The following is a 17,325-nucleotide window of genomic DNA, read 5'->3' on the forward strand; positions in this document are numbered from 1 at the left end:
AGTCTCCCTGTAGTCAATCATTTTATCCCTTTAAACTCATCTTTGATCACCAAAATGACATATTAAAACGTTTTTTCCTTGAAAAAAAATTCTTCATGCCTTCAAACAGCTTGAATGTAACTCGACACCCTTGCCTCATTTAGTATGATTGGTTCTGTGAATATGCAAATGAGCCCCGCCTCCACTCACTCACTCACTCATAGATCCACTGGTTGACGATCACACATTGATCTGATTGGTTACAAGGTCGTTTGTGACGTCAGAAACACCAGCGATTTCAAAGCGTGTTTTTGAGACTGTCTTTGGTTCACTGCAGTTTTAAGCAGAAAATACTCAGCAATGCTGTCGACTTATGAATTTACACATATTACACATATTAAAAACACCACATAGGCATGTAAACAACATTAAAAGCAGGATTTTCACCACTGGGGGACTTTAAAGATTGTACTATTTGAATTGCATAACATTTAAATGCATTTCCATAACTTGTTTTCGCTCATCCAAAATACACATTGGAGCGTTTATTTTATTACACTTTGGCTATTTGAATCTGTAGAGTTACAATAAAGTTTTCTCAAAATGGATTTTTTCAGAAATCTCCCTTTTACAAACACCAGACTTTATTATAGTTTATATTCTGAATGATTTGTTCAAATATCATTCATTTGCCTGGTTTATATGAGGGCTGGGAGACAAAACAATAACAAAAATTATCATAATACGTTTTTCTCTTACCAAACTTTGATAAGTGTTTGTTATAATGTTTATGCACTATGCAAATATAATATAAGTGATAAGCACGCCCTTTTCTGTGCAAGAGAAACATTAAAATTTCTTAATAGAAATAGAATGTTAGTTTTTGGTTTGTAGAACGTTATTATAATGTTATACTAACGCTAGTCTAACGTTCCCCAACCCTCATTTCATCATGTTTATCCTTATATGTGTGCATTCATACATCTTTAATCATCAATAAAACAGTATTATATGGACGCTTATAATCAGTATTAAATAAACCACATCTTGTATTTATTTATTGTTTAATTAATCAAAATAATCCGAGCACATCAACTATTAATTTACATCAGCATCCGAAATCAAGCTGCTGTCACATGTGCATTTCTAAGAGACAAAACACGTAATATTAATGTGTGAAATGTCTATCATGTTCAGATGATAAAACCAACCACAATTAACTGGTTTCTGCAACTTTCACTTATGAGTAAAAATCTGCCTTTAAACTTGAAAGAAACAAAAAATTGACATTTATTGTGATAATTATCTATACTGACATGAAAATTTTTATCGTTCTTTGACCACATCGTCCATTTCTAAAAGTATGGTGACGATTACAATTTTTTCTGTCTCTTGATAGTATTTTCTGATTTATGAGAAAGATAAATCCAAAAATCCCCTCTGAAAAAAAATCCCTCAAAATTATTTTAATTTTGAAACTGCATTTAACCAATGTTCAATTTCTGTTCTGCAAATGTATGCAAATATGTGCATATTTATTTGATATATTTATATATAATGCACAATTTGGATATGTAAACAAACAATGTTTCAGAAAACTAGGGAGAGTAGAGAGATTTCTATTAGTTAAATATCCATTGCCTTAAAAACTCTGATATATTATTCTCTTATTAACCATGTAAAAAGAAAATATTAATGCAACGGATCAAAAAAAAGCATCAAAGAACAGTTCAGTTACTTTACCGAAAACAAAATGAAATGTGTCGTGTGCGGTCATAATTGAAATAATTGTTTCACGATTCACAAGCAGGTCGCCTATTGTTCTTTGTGTGTCCAGCTCCGAACACACACACACACACACACTCACACACACACACACACACACACACACCTGAAAGTTTCCAAGAGATAAAAGCGCACACATGTTAATTGAGGGATTAAAGCGAACGAGGGACAGAGTCATTAAGATAATCCAACAGAGAGATTTTCAGTGTATTTTTGCCTCAACATTTCCTCTGTGTGTGTCTGATAAGAGACCGTTCTGCGCTTCCACCTGGTTATAAAGTCCCTAATGGATTGAAAGCTGTTTTTTTCTGGCTAACTGCACCGTTCTGAACTGCGTGTCCCTCCGAGATATCCACCGGGGAGGCGCTATTTATCCGCTACTCTTCAATATGTCACTTTTTGTAATTACACTGCAGCACAGATTGTAGTGCTTTTCTGAGAAAAGGGGCTGACATCAACTGGATTGTAATATACTCGACATATTAATCACGATAACATGACAACATCCGGGTAATATCGCTTTTAAAGCCTCTCCAGCAATGTGGGCATGAAATACAGTGACCCCGAAAAGTATTTGGACACCTAAGCCACAATTAAAAATGCATTAGATAACAGAAATTACAAAAGCAGCATGAGCGAGCAAATACTGCACAAGCTTTTCTCAGAACTAACTGCACTTTTTTTGCAACGGCTTTTAAATGAGTGCATGCAAAACATGTCAGGGCAGTGTTTATGCATAAACTATATAGAAAAAAAGTGTCTAGTGAGCTGCGAGTGTTTTAAAGTGCCTCATTATGCTTTTTTGAGGGGGATATTCCCTTTCATGCAGTGTGTCATAAAGCTGTGAAAGTTGAAGGTCTGCAATGTTTCAAAGATCAAAGTGCAGATAAATATTGTTTTTTTGTCTCCCTAAAGAAATAATCGATTCTGAACTGTTGAAACGGGTCGGTGTTTCCAGTCTCACTTCCTGCTGATCCTTGTAACTAATTTGCATAATACCAGCCTGTGGTTTTCATTGGCCGAACAGCGTCACTTTGCTCCGCCCTCAAACACTGTAGTTGATCTGAGACTGGAAGAGTTTGGTTCGTGTTATTCATGTCGAGAAGACGCTGTTTTCTGCTGACAAAGCAAATCCACTTTACAGTCCCTCCAGAAAAACGTGATTATGCGATCGCATAATTCAATGCATAATCAGCCAAAGTCCGCATATTTATGCGGGGAACGCATTTTTTTAAATACGCCGCACTTTCGCTGCATAAATTGCCAATTTCCGCGCAAAATATGCGGGCTTGCATGATTACATAATCCCCGCATTTTCGTAGCAAAAAAGTCACATATATCGTAGCAGAGAGTTGAAAAATGTTGCGTTTGCTTCACACACGAGCAGCCGTTTCCCCTGTTGCCATGAAGTGAAGTGACGCAATTACGCGACGTGAACATCATCGAAAAGCTGTAAAACAGGAAGCACACATTTTATTTTTTTATATTTAATTTATTCATTTTTACAGAAGTTGTAGCATATTCCTTTTGTAAAGCTACAGAACTTGTTTGACTCATCAGTGTTTTGTAAGTTTGAGTCATGCGTTTATTAAGGTCTGAAATCAAACGAGAACATAAATATTCCAGCACTTTCTGTGATGTGTTATGCTTGCTTATCATAGGAAGTAATAAGAAATACTCTCTACATTAAGGTAAATGCCTAGTGAGAACAGGGTGTTGGGGAATCACTTTTTTTCTCTTTTTCATCAAACCGCAATTTTTGCAAGTTCCCGCAATTTCATCGCATAAAATTGCATAAATATCCCACATATTCCATCGCATTTTTTAAGAAAGCGTGCCTCATAATCAAGGATTTTTGCCCGCAACAATCACAAAAAAACTCCGCATTTTTTTGGAAGGACTGACTTTAGGGGCTTTCACACAGGTTAGTTATAGGAACTGAATGGTTTCCTAGGGACATTTGCATTCGCATCACCAGTTTGAACTTTAAAGTGACGTAAAGAGCCTCTTACGTCCGGCCGTCTACTCTTATTTCTTGCGTCTTTTATTTTGACGGCGCTGAGACTTACATTAGTTTGCAATCTGTTTAACAGTCCTATCTTATAAGTTATTAGATCGAACGGTCACACAGCGAAAGTAAACGGTATACGAAAAAGTATTATAGTGTTTGCCGTGTGGTTGATGCCCAATGTCGCTAGCTGAGCAGAAATACATAATCATTTTTCGCTTCAGCTAACGCTGTTTTCCGTGTTCGTGGAGTAAATATGTAGCCTATAAACTGTATTTACACAGCTTTTTAAAAATGATGGGTGCCAGTGTTTCGCATGCGTTTTGCCAATCAAATACACTGGTAATTCCTATTGTGCAAGTAGGAGCTAAATTAAATCCCCCATAAGGCATTGCAGGAACTAAAACCATTCCAAATTCCAGCGGTGCAAACTAGCGATGCTAACCGATGACCGTTCGACCGATGGTTGACCGTCTCAACGTTAACCGATCAAAGTTGTCGGTAATCGGTTAAAAAACAAAGTGATCTCTAAATTAGGCTATTATAGACAGTGGACTATAATAGAACGCGACTAGTTAGCCATCTCATTCCAAGATATTTTTGTGTGAAGTGAACAAATCCCTCACACTCAATTTTTCATAACTCGCCTGTTTGTAGTTAATAAACCAATAAAAACATTTGGCGCGAGGTCACAGCGTTTGGGTTTGCGCGCTCACAAGGTTTGCGAAAAGTAAAGGCTACAGGCTAAAACACTGGAGGTTAGAGCCAGGGCAGACCACAGGATGAAGCGTGTAAAGAAACGTAGTGTGTGGGACCATTTCACCAAAAAGAATGACACAGTAAGTTGCAACTTGTGTGATACAGCTGGGGTCCTTCGGCCAAAATGGACCCGATGCATTTAAATTTTTTTTTTTTTTTAAATCATAGCTTCATCGGAATGGTCTGAAATTTGGTGACTTTTTTGGTACTTGGTATATGAACACCCCAAAAAATTGGGGACAGGATTTGAATAATCTAAGTGGTTGTAAAGAAAATCGTCACACTCAGGACCTTCGGGTCCAAATGGACCCGCATAGGAAATGAATGGCAAATTGGCAAAAATGTGAAAATACCGAGTTTTTTTGTGCGTAGAGTCTACAAATCAGCCACGATCCAGAAAAAAAAGCACACAACAGTGAAGGGGTGAATCTATAAAACATCAAGTGCAAAACAGACACATCCACACACACACACACACACACACAAACACACTTTTATACATAAACTAATAAATTCAGATTTCATATGTATTTTGCATTTTTAAAATGCTCAGTTTGTCCACCAGATGGCATCCATCTCATTTCAAAAATTGCTTTCATGAGGTCTAGGCTTGACTCTAAAATGAATTACAGCTTTAAAAAAAATATTATTATTATTATTATTTTTTTCTATTATATTCAATGGGGAGAAAACTGGGGGGAAATGGGTCATATTTATTGCATAAATATTAATTATAAATCATAAAATTCTCAAAACACCAAAAAAGAAAAGAAAAAATATTATAAAAAACAAGTAAAAAAAAAAAAAGATGATTTTCTTTTAATAAATATGAATCCCAGCCTTCCGGCCCATTTGGACCCGAAGGTCCTGAGTGTGATTCTGAAATGAAGGACCCCAGAGGGTTAAATACAGTAGTAATACATTACATCTACATTTCAGTGGTAACAGATAAGGTGATGATCATCATCTTTCTTTATTATTGTTAGCACTACCTCAAACTAAAGCGGAGTCTCTTCGGAGCTGACATTTTTTTAAATGAGCCGAGGCAATGTTTCAAATGAGCTTCTAACGCTAGACTAACGCCTTTATTTTCAACGCGATCACCTTGTACCCAAACCATTTCAAAACTAAGGAGCCATTTATCCTCCTATTACATACAAGCTTCTCGGCGCCGCGTTTGCGGGACTCATGTTTCGCGCTGTAGGGGATTTAAAAAAAGTGACGTGAGTGGAAGCGCGGCGCCGGGGCAGTGTGTGTGTGTGTGTGTGTGTGTGTGAGCAGGAGGCAGAGAGAGATGCGACAGAGTTGCAAAATTGCAGGCACGGCTCGAAATGGCTGTTATTTCAAATAGCGTGGCATATTTTAAACTAATCGATTAACCGGTTTCAACCGGCTAATGAGGCTCGGTGGTCGGTCAAGAAAATTTTTAGTTTTCGCCATCCCTAGTGCAAACATGCCAAAAAGCGGGTATTTAATAATAATAATAATAATACATTTAATTTGTAATACACTTTATATTTAAGCAAATCCCAAAGTGCTACATGATAAAACAGGTAAGTGCTAAAAATAAAAACACATGGAGAGCATGAAAATAAGAAAAAACAAAAAACAATAAGGAAAAGGGCAAAAGTTCAATCAAAAGCGGGTATTTCCACTATTAAGTATAGGACGCCATCGTTACTGTTTGTATCACTGTGTCAAGCAAGCGCTGAGGAAATTCATTATCTGAAATTCAAATAATAGGCGTTTCGTAAGTAGGCGGTCGACCAATCAACAACAGACTGGGGGATCTGACCAATCAAGCAGAGTAGGCTCTGGGAAAGGAGGGGCTTAGAGAGACTGAATCTATAAACAAACCGTTTGAGACACTGTGAGAAAAGAGCTGATTCTGCAATGTCTATTATGAGAAAATTTTTGTTTTTTAACCTCGGATGCATGTAGATTTATTGAAGAAGACTCCAAAACAAAATTAGGAGCCTTTAAAATAGCACAAGAGAGGAGTTTTAAAACCGTTTTTGATTGAACAACTTCACAACATGGATCTCAAATGAACTTTATCTGAAGACAAAAACTTTCCAAAGCTGTTCACGGTCAAGCAAGATGGGTGACGGAAGCAAAGTAGAAGAATCTTTAGTCGGTCACTATGGGACACGTCCAGTGAATCATGATCCGACTTTAACCTCCTACACACACCGCACAGCGGCAGGGCTCTTCTCAAGACGCTCATAAAGCCTGTGAAGTGTTCCTCAGCTCAATAATGGTGGCATGGATTGCTAATTGAGTCCTGCATTACAGAGTAACGGACCGATAGAGCGGCTATTGCACTTCAAACACGGACGTTTCTTTCTGCACACAAGAGTTTTTCCTGTGAAGAAAGCGTCCAATTAAAGTGTTCCCCGATGAATATGAAAATCAAATCTGAATGTGCCATGCTGGGCGACTCTTCTTTATCCTATGAATTGATGCAGGGTTTTAAAATGTATGTCTTTCACTACCTGAATAAGAAAACCCTTTAATCACGGTAAAGAAACGTTTAGGGGTGAATCTCACAAAACCTGTCAAAGACATGTTATATTACAGGGGAAAAGTGTGTGCATGTGTGTGCATGTGTGCGCACATGGGTGTGTGTGTGTGAATAAATATGAAACACACATAAATATAAATTCACGCTGATGCACAAAATTTTTTTTGGTTGCATTTAATCATAATAAAGAATCTAATAATTAACCATTGGGGTGAATCTCACAAAACCTGTCAAAAACATGTTATATTATGGGGAAAAGTGTGTGCGTATGTGTGCGTGCATACATGGGTGTGTATCTATATATGTATATATATATATATACATATATATATTATGTATACATTATGTACATACACACACAGGCGTGTGCGTACATGGGTGTGTGTGTAGTGTATATATATATATATATATATATATATATTATATATATAAAACACACATAAATATATATAAAAAACACACATAAACATAAATTCATGCTGATGCACATAATTTTTTGGGGTTGCTTTTATGATGACATAATAAAGAATCTAATAATTAACCATTGAAAATAATGGGAATTACAAAAAATAATAATTAAAAAAATTCTAAATTGTTTCGTACTCATTACAGTAATAAGAATTTAGAGGCAAATGTGCATAATAATAACCATGGAAAGAAAACATGCCAAACTATTATAAAAATGTCTATGTTTCTAAAACTCAGTTTCATTTTCTTTGCATAAAATGCATTTTATTATTTCTTTTGATTTTGAGCTGAAATACGACTTTTTCTCGTGAGATTAACTCTGAGTTGTATTCGCAGTCTCTGTGTTTGCGTAGAATCTTTAAAAATAAAAAATAAAAGTCTAACAAGAATTTTCTGATAAAAAAAGAAAAACTACTTTAAAACAGAAAATGCGGGGGGGGGGGGAAAGATCTGAACATTTATTTTCAGAACGTACATGTTTTATTTAAAAGTCACTTGCCGAGGAAAGTGGCCGCACTATCTTTGCATTTACATAAATGTGTCAAATATATAAATAGCAGTTCAAGCTACTGATTTATTCAAATATAGCAGGAGGCATTAGTTCAGAGCACTGAATGTGTGACACCAGCACATATAAAGATCTCGGCAACAGTGATAAATGCAGCATTTGTGAACGCTGACCATTATCTGGCTATTAGGTCTGGTTTCTATCTAATCCATATCAATAGGCTTATATAAAGACTGAGACTGAATGACGCCACAAACAATGAATAGACCATGAACGACGTGGCGGACCTTGAACTGAGTTCACTCATTTAACACACAAGTGTTGAGCTCAAAGTTCACATTGACCTTTTTGACGGCACACCACACCTGTATACTGGACACACTGCAAAAAATGCTTTTCTAATTTAGTATTTTCGTCTTGTTTCCAGTCCAAATATCAAACATTTCTTAAATCAAGACCCATTTACTAAAGTAGAAAAATGACATAAGATATTAAGTCTTGTTTTCTGGGGAAATAAAAAAAAAAACATTGCTCAAAACAAGCTAAATTATCTGCCAATAGAGTAAGAAAATTTATCTTGTTTCTGTTTGGATTTAGATTTTTTTATTTATTAATTTTTTTTTTTTTAAGCATCATCTCACTTAATTTTGATTAATTCCCCCGGAAAACAGGGCATAATATCTCAAGTCATTTTACTCATCTAGTAAATGCATCTTGATTTAAGAATGTTTTGATATTTGGAAACAAGACAAAAATACTAAGTTAGAAAAGCATTTTTTTTCAGTGCACAGCTTTCATTAACAAAACACTGATAATGATAATGATGATGTTACTCGTGCTGCAACAGAGGTGGACTAAATTTCTACATGAATAATATGTGTGGTTGAAATAATTAAGTTCCATTAAATTGATCTAAAGTCCCTCTGTGGTGAAAATCAACCTTTTAATGTTGTTTATAGGTGTTGTTTTTAATATCCTTTAACACAAACCATGTGTAAATTCATAAGTCGACAGCATTGCTAAGTGTTTTCTCCTTAAAACTGCAGTGAACCAAAAACACGGTTTGAAATCGCTGGTGTTTCTGACGACACATTTGACATTTGAGCTTGATTTTCATAAAATGCTACTATTATATTGACGCATGCTAGTTTCTGACCATGTATAAAGTCACAAAACCAACTTTGACGACGCAATGTTTATTTAGAAAAATACTAGGTATCCGCCCAACAGCAAAAAAGAAATAGCATAAAGTTTCACATTAAATCCGGCTGCTTTTAATATATCAAGTCTTAATATGCCATTTAAAGCTATGCATGTTTGTGCAGTTTTGTTATATTTTAGTGCTGGGTGGCATAGGGTTTTTTACTTAAGCTTCCCTGTGATTAATATTGTCATGTGTTTTCAGCTGCTGATCTTCTTCATAAAGGCTGACAGACTGTATTTTAAGGGCACAGACTGGTCTGAATCGTCTTTATCACAACCCACGCGTCAGCAATAACAGCCGTTAAAAGTGCTGTTTTAGTCAAATAAAAGAGAATAATGGATCTATAGAACAAAAACAGAGATAATGTGTAAAAACAAACACACGCTTCACAACAGCACCTGCTTTCCGTCAGAGGCTTTTTACATGTTTACTCCTGAAGTGCAAAAATAGCAACTCATTATAGTAACAGTGTTGCCCTCAAATTACTGTCAGGTCATCGTTTTAATCTCAAATAAGAGATTTGCACTAATTTCCTCATAACCTTGCACTTAATCTACGCAGTCCAATGCTGTTAGAGTTTCTAAATTTGTTCTTAATGTGGCTGACGCCCCTGAGAGACCTCCTTTCACAGAGCGAAGTGAGCAAGTCCGTTAATGATGAAACCACATCCTCTGACAGCAATGAAGCAAACACAGACACGCTTATATCAAACGTGGATTAGGACATCAGCAATCCTTCAGCAGAAGTTACTCACGGGTCACAGACTCGATCTGTTAACCGGCTGCACAGAAACCCCCTGTTTTTATGCTTTTCTCAAATTAATCTGAAAGAAAATGATTGTGTTTCTCTCATGCTTTTAAAAGCTCTGGGTCTCGCATGACTAATTCAACCTAATTTGTTCTTGAAAGCTGCAATGCATCTCAAAAAGTAAAATTGCAATTTATACAGAGGGAAAATTACCATAATAACAGTCTCGGCGGCATTTGCGTGAACTACAATTACTATCAAATTGACATGATGGGTCTTGTTGGAGACATGGCTTTACAGTTAATGCATATATTACACATGCAGAACCTACAATACTAATCTGAGCTTTAATGAATACAATAGGCAGCGTTTTAACAGTCCAGTCAACTTCCAGTAAACTGTGAGAAATCTTGCGTGAAAACTGATTCGGTTGTGAGATAAGGACAATGTCAAACAGCTGGACTGAGATTTACTGAAGAAGTTCGTAGCAAGACTTAAAGGACATGTGAAAATTAAACTAGCTTTTTTTTCACACATATGAAAGCCCACAGAGGCCTAGGTCATAGTTTATTTCAATCTAATAAAAGATATCTCGACAAAATGAGAGTTTTTCTAGAGCAGTGAGATTTGTAATGTCACAGATGTTTTCTATTTCACATTCAATTGAACTTTCTATTCATCAAAGATTCCTGGGGGGGAAAAAATGCATCACAGTTTCCACGTAAATATGATGAAGCTGTTTTCAAAATTGATAATAATCATAAATGTTTATTGCGCATGAATAATCATATTATAGTGATTTCTGAAGGATCATGTGACACTGAAGACTGGAGTAATGATGCTGAAAATTCAGCTTTGATCACAGGAATAAATTACACTTTACTATATATTCACATAGAAAACAGCTGTTTTAAATTGTAATAATATTTTACAATATTACAGTTTTTACTGTATTTCTGATCAAATAAATACAGTCTTGATGAGCACAAGAGACTTATCGAACCTTAGTGTATGTATAATGTTATATAAACATGCTGACATTTCTCATGTAAAATTTTGAATTCACATTTTCAATTTTCACATTTGTTTAATTTTCCGGTCGTCCACGACGGGTTTGTCACATCTGTGACGTTGACCAATCGGAGCACAGCTTTCAAACATGGCGAAACTTTTGAACGGTAGTGTATATACATGATGTTTTAGTGTCTGTATAAAATGAAAGACACTGCAAAATGTGATATAATTAGCCTATACGGTTCTGACTTCAATGATTTATGAAGGAGGGAGAGGCAATATTGTCTGTAGTGCTATTGTGGGCGACGCAGGTTTGAATCCTGCTTGCGTCATTCATTTCCGACTCCCTTCTTTTCTCTCTGTCATTTCCAGTCTGCTTTCTAACCATCCCTATCATTACACCGGCAAAAAGAACAACACATGACAGATCTTGATGGGTTCAAACAACTCTAGACTGAGTCACATGAATCATCATGTGTTGATGATGACATTAATCAGTAGCTTTGCTTTGGATATTTACAATCATTTCTGCTGATAAGGATTTTTGGTAACACTTTACAATCAGTAAACTACCTTAGTTAACATGAACTAAGAATGAACAATACTTCTTCAGCATTAATTAATCTTAGTTAATATTAACTTGTCTTCAACATTTACTAATACGTTATTAAAATCAAAGTTTGTATTTATTAACATTAGTTAATGCACTGTGAACTAACATAAACAGAAAATGAGCAGCTGTATTATTATTAACTAACATTAACACAGATTAAAAAATATTGTAACAAATGAATTACTCATTGTTAGTTCATGTTAGTTAATACATTAACTAATGTTAACTTATTAACCTTATTGTAAAGTGTTACCAGATTTTTAATTAGACTCATAAATATGACATTTCACTGGGCCTGATCAAATGCTCATGATATATTTCATAATGAATTTGCTGTCAATATATAAAAAAAACAGTGTTATAGAGTTGGTCAATTCAAATAAATTCTGTGAATCAGTGATACAATTTTAACAATTGTTTTTATACATGTCTCAATGTGACATTTTACATGCATTCAAATGTTATAAAGAATCACTGTAACTCATACAGGTGCACGTAATGATGAATATTCTTCCACGTGTTCATTTAACTTCTAACCATAAACATTTCTTCCCTTTTGTTTCATATTTATTGTCCAGCTCGAGTTTCAATTCTTAAGCCTTTCAAATAAGATAGAAAAGAGGGAAATGTCGAGAAAGAGAAAGTCCACACACAGGAACTTGCAGGAGAATATAGTCTCTGTTCTGTTCATCGTGAAAGGCTATTGTGTGAGGCTAAAGATCAGTCAGAGATTTCCTGGACTCAAGAAGACAGAAATATCAATCGCTTCACCATCTACAGGATCTGCTGGACGCTGGAGCGAAGATCAGTGCCAACCGTGACAAAAGAGCCAAGGATTCAATTCTATTTGTTTACGGTTATATATACTGTATATATACGCATCTCTCTTGCCTCACCTGAGCCCATTGAGTTTTAAAATCCCCCTGTAGTCAAATTTTTTTCCCCTTAAAACTCATCGTTGATCACCAAAATTACATATTAAAATGTTTTTTGCCTTGAAAAAAAATTCTTCATGCCTTCAAATAGCTTGAATGTAACTCGACACCCTTGCCTCATGTAGTATACGCGGTTCCATGAATATGCAAATGAGCCCCGCCTCCACTCGTTGACGATCACACGTTGATCTGATTGGTTACAAGGTAGTTTGTGACGTCAGAAACACTGACAAAAACAGAGACTGTCTTTGGTTCACTGCAGTTTTAAGGAGAAAATACTCAGCAATTCTGTCCACCTATGAATTTACACACGGTTTGTGTTGAAGCATATTAAAAACACCACATAGACATATAAACAACATTAAAAACTTGATTTTCACCACCGGGGGACTTTAGTGGGTTTAGTGGGGGGTAATTGAGAATCGATGGGGGAAAGACACGTGAGAGGAGGCAATGATGTCGTTGATGGAAAGACTAATTAAAAAGAAAGTAAACTCTCAGGTATCACCGCTTTATGTCACGTCAAAATCAAACTTGAAATGGCCTGAAAACACGATGACTGTGGGGGTTTTAGTGAGTGATCAGTTTGATGAAATCAAAGGTACATCTCCGTGTCTGTGACAGTGTTTACTGAGCTTGACTGATGAAAATAATGTGACTAATAAACAGAACAGCTGAACAATAGCTCATAAATAGCAAACAGATCTATTCTGAATCAACGATTATGAGAAAAGGCACATAATGCATGGTACACATCAGCTTTAGAGAAAAAGAAGTTTAAATTTGAATTCATTTATTTTAAAAGGGACAATGCAGATTAATTAACATGAGCACTCAAGTCCATCATGTAAATGTGCCAGATTTAGTCATACAAGCTATTTTTCATCTGTAGTCCCTGATGAAGTTGAATATATATATTCACAATGCAAGTGTTTGGTGGTACAGGAGAGCCACAGTGCATCTATATATAACATGCATCTCTGTTCTTGTTCAGATGTTCAGCTTAGCATAGAAACGGTTAGATGGAGAAATATACCAATGACAGAGAGATATTCTGTAATTATTGTAATCTATCTTTGAATGCCTCTGTGATTGAAGACGAGAAGCATTTCTTGTATGACTGTTCTTTGTATGTGGATATGCGTAAGAAATATTTGAGTAATCTCAAACTTGTTGGTGATGTTTGTGTTGATGTGTCACAGGTCTGTGAGTCGAAGCATGCATGGAGACTGGCATTGTATATATATATATTGGTATGTATATATAATATGCTATTGACACTGGAACTATGTGCCGAGAGGGGCATGTATTCATGAAATAAATCTGATTGAGTGATAGTTCACAAATCAAATATATTATGTTACAGCCTTTAGTTATTATTTTGGAATAAATGTAAAAACACTAACTTGATGAGATTTATACTTTTAATAATTTTTAGTTTTAATAAACATAACATGAATTACATATAGAAATACAAAATAGAATTGTATTTGATCTTTGTGTAATGTTTATTGCAGGAAAATGTGTCAAGGGACACGAAGTTACACACACACACACACACACACACATATATATATATATATATATATATATATATATATATATATTGTGAGGACTTCGCCTCATTTTAAACACCACTGCTGTAAATAAACTGCATGGATTAACATCTACACTCAGCTGAATATCTTTAGGCTAACACAGATGTGTTTTGAGCTAAAACTGAAACACTGCAAGAGTTTGCTGCAGGGTTTCATGCACAGAAGTGCCTCTGCGGTTCTTCATAACTGAATCAGTGGTTATTATCAGTCTAAAATCTAAATCAAACACGGATCCGAATCATGACCTGAATCAGTCAAACAACTCTCTGACTCACTGAATCAACTCAAACAACTCTCTGACTCACTGAATCAACTCAAACGACTCACTGACTCCCTAACTCACTGAATCAGCTCAAGCGACTCACTGACTCTCTAACTCACTGAATCAGCTCAAGCGACTCACTGACTCTCTAACTCACTGAATCAGCTCAAGCGACTCACTGACTCTCTAACTCACTGAATCAGCTCAAGCGACTCACTGACTCTCTAACTCACTGAATCAGCTCAAGCGACTCACTGACTCTCTAACTCACTGAATCAGCTCAAACGACTCACTGACTCTCTAACTCACTGAATCAGCTCAAACGACTCACTAAACCGCGTGTTATTCGTCTTCCTCAAAATGAGTCAAGAGAATCGTTACTGCATTATCTTTTAAATGAAATAGTTGGAAAAAAAATGAGAATGTTTTTGTAAATTCAGACCGTTTTTTACAATTCTAGCTGTAAAAGTTTTGCTGTAATAATAAATGTAGTTCTACGCAATTCATCGAAATAAAAAGTGTGTTGACTGTTGTCAACAAAAGAGAAGCATTAAAAGCTCCCTGATTTTTTCAACCCAAATATAAGCTGAAATGATTTATTGCTTGAGGTTTATTAAGGTTATTTATTGAGTTATATTAGTATAGTAATTTATCATTTTGCAACTGTACTGTGAAAATAAAATGATTTGAAAAACATCATTTTACAGTTTTATATAATTGTGCATCTCTACAAACAAGCACAGCAAACCTGGAGATTTAAATCAACTTTTATCAGAGAGAAAAATATTTTAGGACTGTCATTGTTAAGCAACTTGTTGTTACACCCAAAATAGGTCTTGTGTTGCATAAAAAAACAAAGTAGGAAACGCTGGTCTGATGCTCACAGAAAGAAGATCACGTCTCTGTGATTCACCTGTGCTTATGATCGCTCTAACCACATGGAGCTGAGAAACAGAAGATAAATCTTTCCACAGGAAACACTGTAGTTGGTACAGGAACTAAAAGCAATGCAAAGTGAAACAAATTTAGCAGAGAGAAAGCATTTCCTCTTCCATGTCTAAACTCTCATCTATACAAGTTGTTCGACATTTGTCACATTCTTGCCTTCAGCGCCGAACTTTGACCTCAGATGGCACAAATACAAATGTTACTGAGCCACCAAAACTAAATCAGAGTAAAATAAGAGGCTGGTTTAAATAGTGACCGACTGCTTCTGACTTTATGACCTACATTTAAATGTCGTCTGTCCGTCTGTTTTGGTACCGGTTCCAATCTTTATCTTTAGATGGATCTGACAAAATGGCTTTGTGAGCCACTACAGTCAGCATGGGGAAGTAGAGCCGTGTTTCCTGTCACAGCTTTCTACAGTAAAACGGTCAAAATTTCCCAATAACGTTCTACAAACTCACTGGGAGATTCCCTGATATTAATTCATCCCAGCCTTCGAATGCACCGCAGTCATTTTGCCTTTCGCTTTAAACGCATTTAAAGCAGTAGTGGCCTTGAAGAAGAAGTGCAACTGCAAAAAAATCTGAAATAAAAAAACCATTAATAAAGACTTGAAGCCCTAAATGGTATTTTTTACCCATAATCAACTCACTAAATGCCTGTTAAAAAAACAAACAGGCTCATGTTGTCCTTAAACATTATGGGCTTGTGTTCAATATTACCATCATTATCTGAACTCAACAAGTCTGGAACGGCACTGGCATTAAACATTGGCAGAACATTTCGACATTCATTACTAGCATCTAGTTATGTCGTCACTAATACATCCTAAGCTATTCGTAACAAATGTCTAATGTTTGCCATTGAATTCTGTGAGGATCTGTGGTTCAGAAATTCACAGTTCAATAGCATTATATTCTGATTGTTGCATATTCCACTTTTACTAGTAACGATGACATGTAAAAAAGGCATTTTAGCTAGCAGTGAGATAAGAAACGACGGCATGTATAGTAGTTATACATCATAAACAACTAGATACCAGTAGTTATGTTACCAGTAACTGAGAAATAATGAGCAGTTACAACTAAAACTGGATTGTAAGCAACATCGAGATTACATAGTAATCAGAAGTGAATAGTTAACATATGAAGCACGGATCCCTGCAAAGATTAAGCCACTATTGGATTGCTTAACTAGTCATTTAAAACACGTAGACGCTTGGAATATATGTAAAGGAGCGCACGTGACTTCATCTGACTGATGTCCATCATGAAATCAATCACAAAACGCTTCAATAGAACACATGATCGTGTGTGTGGAAACAGCAATGACATGTGATTTCTGTGCATCCATAAACCCCCAAACCTGTGGATGATGCGTGTGTGTTTGTGTGTATCAGGGCGAGGTTTGACACCAAACGAGCCTGCATATGAGTAAAACGCAGATGCATTGATCGTTTACCTTAATAATACTGGTCCTCCGTGGTATTCCAGTTTTGCCGTTGGCCGTGTCGAGCCCCTGGTTCTCGGGTGCACACGGTCCACAGTCCCCGTTGGAGACCGACACCTCGCTCGCAGCTCTGCCGTCCTCCTCATCGCAAGGCTGGGTTGGTTTCCCGCCTCCACTCGGTGATGAGACCCCGCAGTTCTCAGAGACAAACTCCGCCATGAGCCCCGTGTAACACACACACACAACCGTACAGTATTAGCTGTCGGTTCGAGAATCGAGCGAGTGAAGCTCCTCAAAAGACGTTAGAGAGAAAGCAAGAGCCATCGCAGGTTGAGTTCTCGTCCGTGTTTCTGTTTCATCTGTCGGCTTCGATACATTGTAACCGCGCGCACAAAACAGCGTTCGAATGTTTCAGTGTTACAATGTTGCAAGTGTCATTGTGGAGGCGCTCGTGCGGGTCTGACAGATACTGCCATCTGCTGAACTCACTTCACATCGGTAAAACACAACACTGCAGCTCCGAA

General features: G+C 36.3%; 1 protein-coding gene across 1 annotated transcript in view; it reads right to left on the minus strand.

Annotated features, from left to right (window-relative positions):
- plcl2 (phospholipase C like 2) overlaps window positions 1–17,325 on the minus strand; it is a 71,283-nt gene extending 53,958 nt beyond the window's left edge. Inside the window, exon 1 of the mRNA XM_077229923.1 lies at window positions 16,814–17,325. Within this exon, the coding sequence (XP_077086038.1) occupies window positions 16,814–17,020 (207 nt within the window). The 5' untranslated portion in view covers window positions 17,021–17,325. The remainder of the gene's footprint in view (window positions 1–16,813) is intronic.

This window comes from Siphateles boraxobius, unplaced genomic scaffold (assembly GCF_051911475.1).
Source record: "Siphateles boraxobius isolate OS27281-9 unplaced genomic scaffold, OSU_SipBor_1 137, whole genome shotgun sequence".
NCBI lineage: Eukaryota > Metazoa > Chordata > Actinopteri > Cypriniformes > Leuciscidae > Siphateles > Siphateles boraxobius.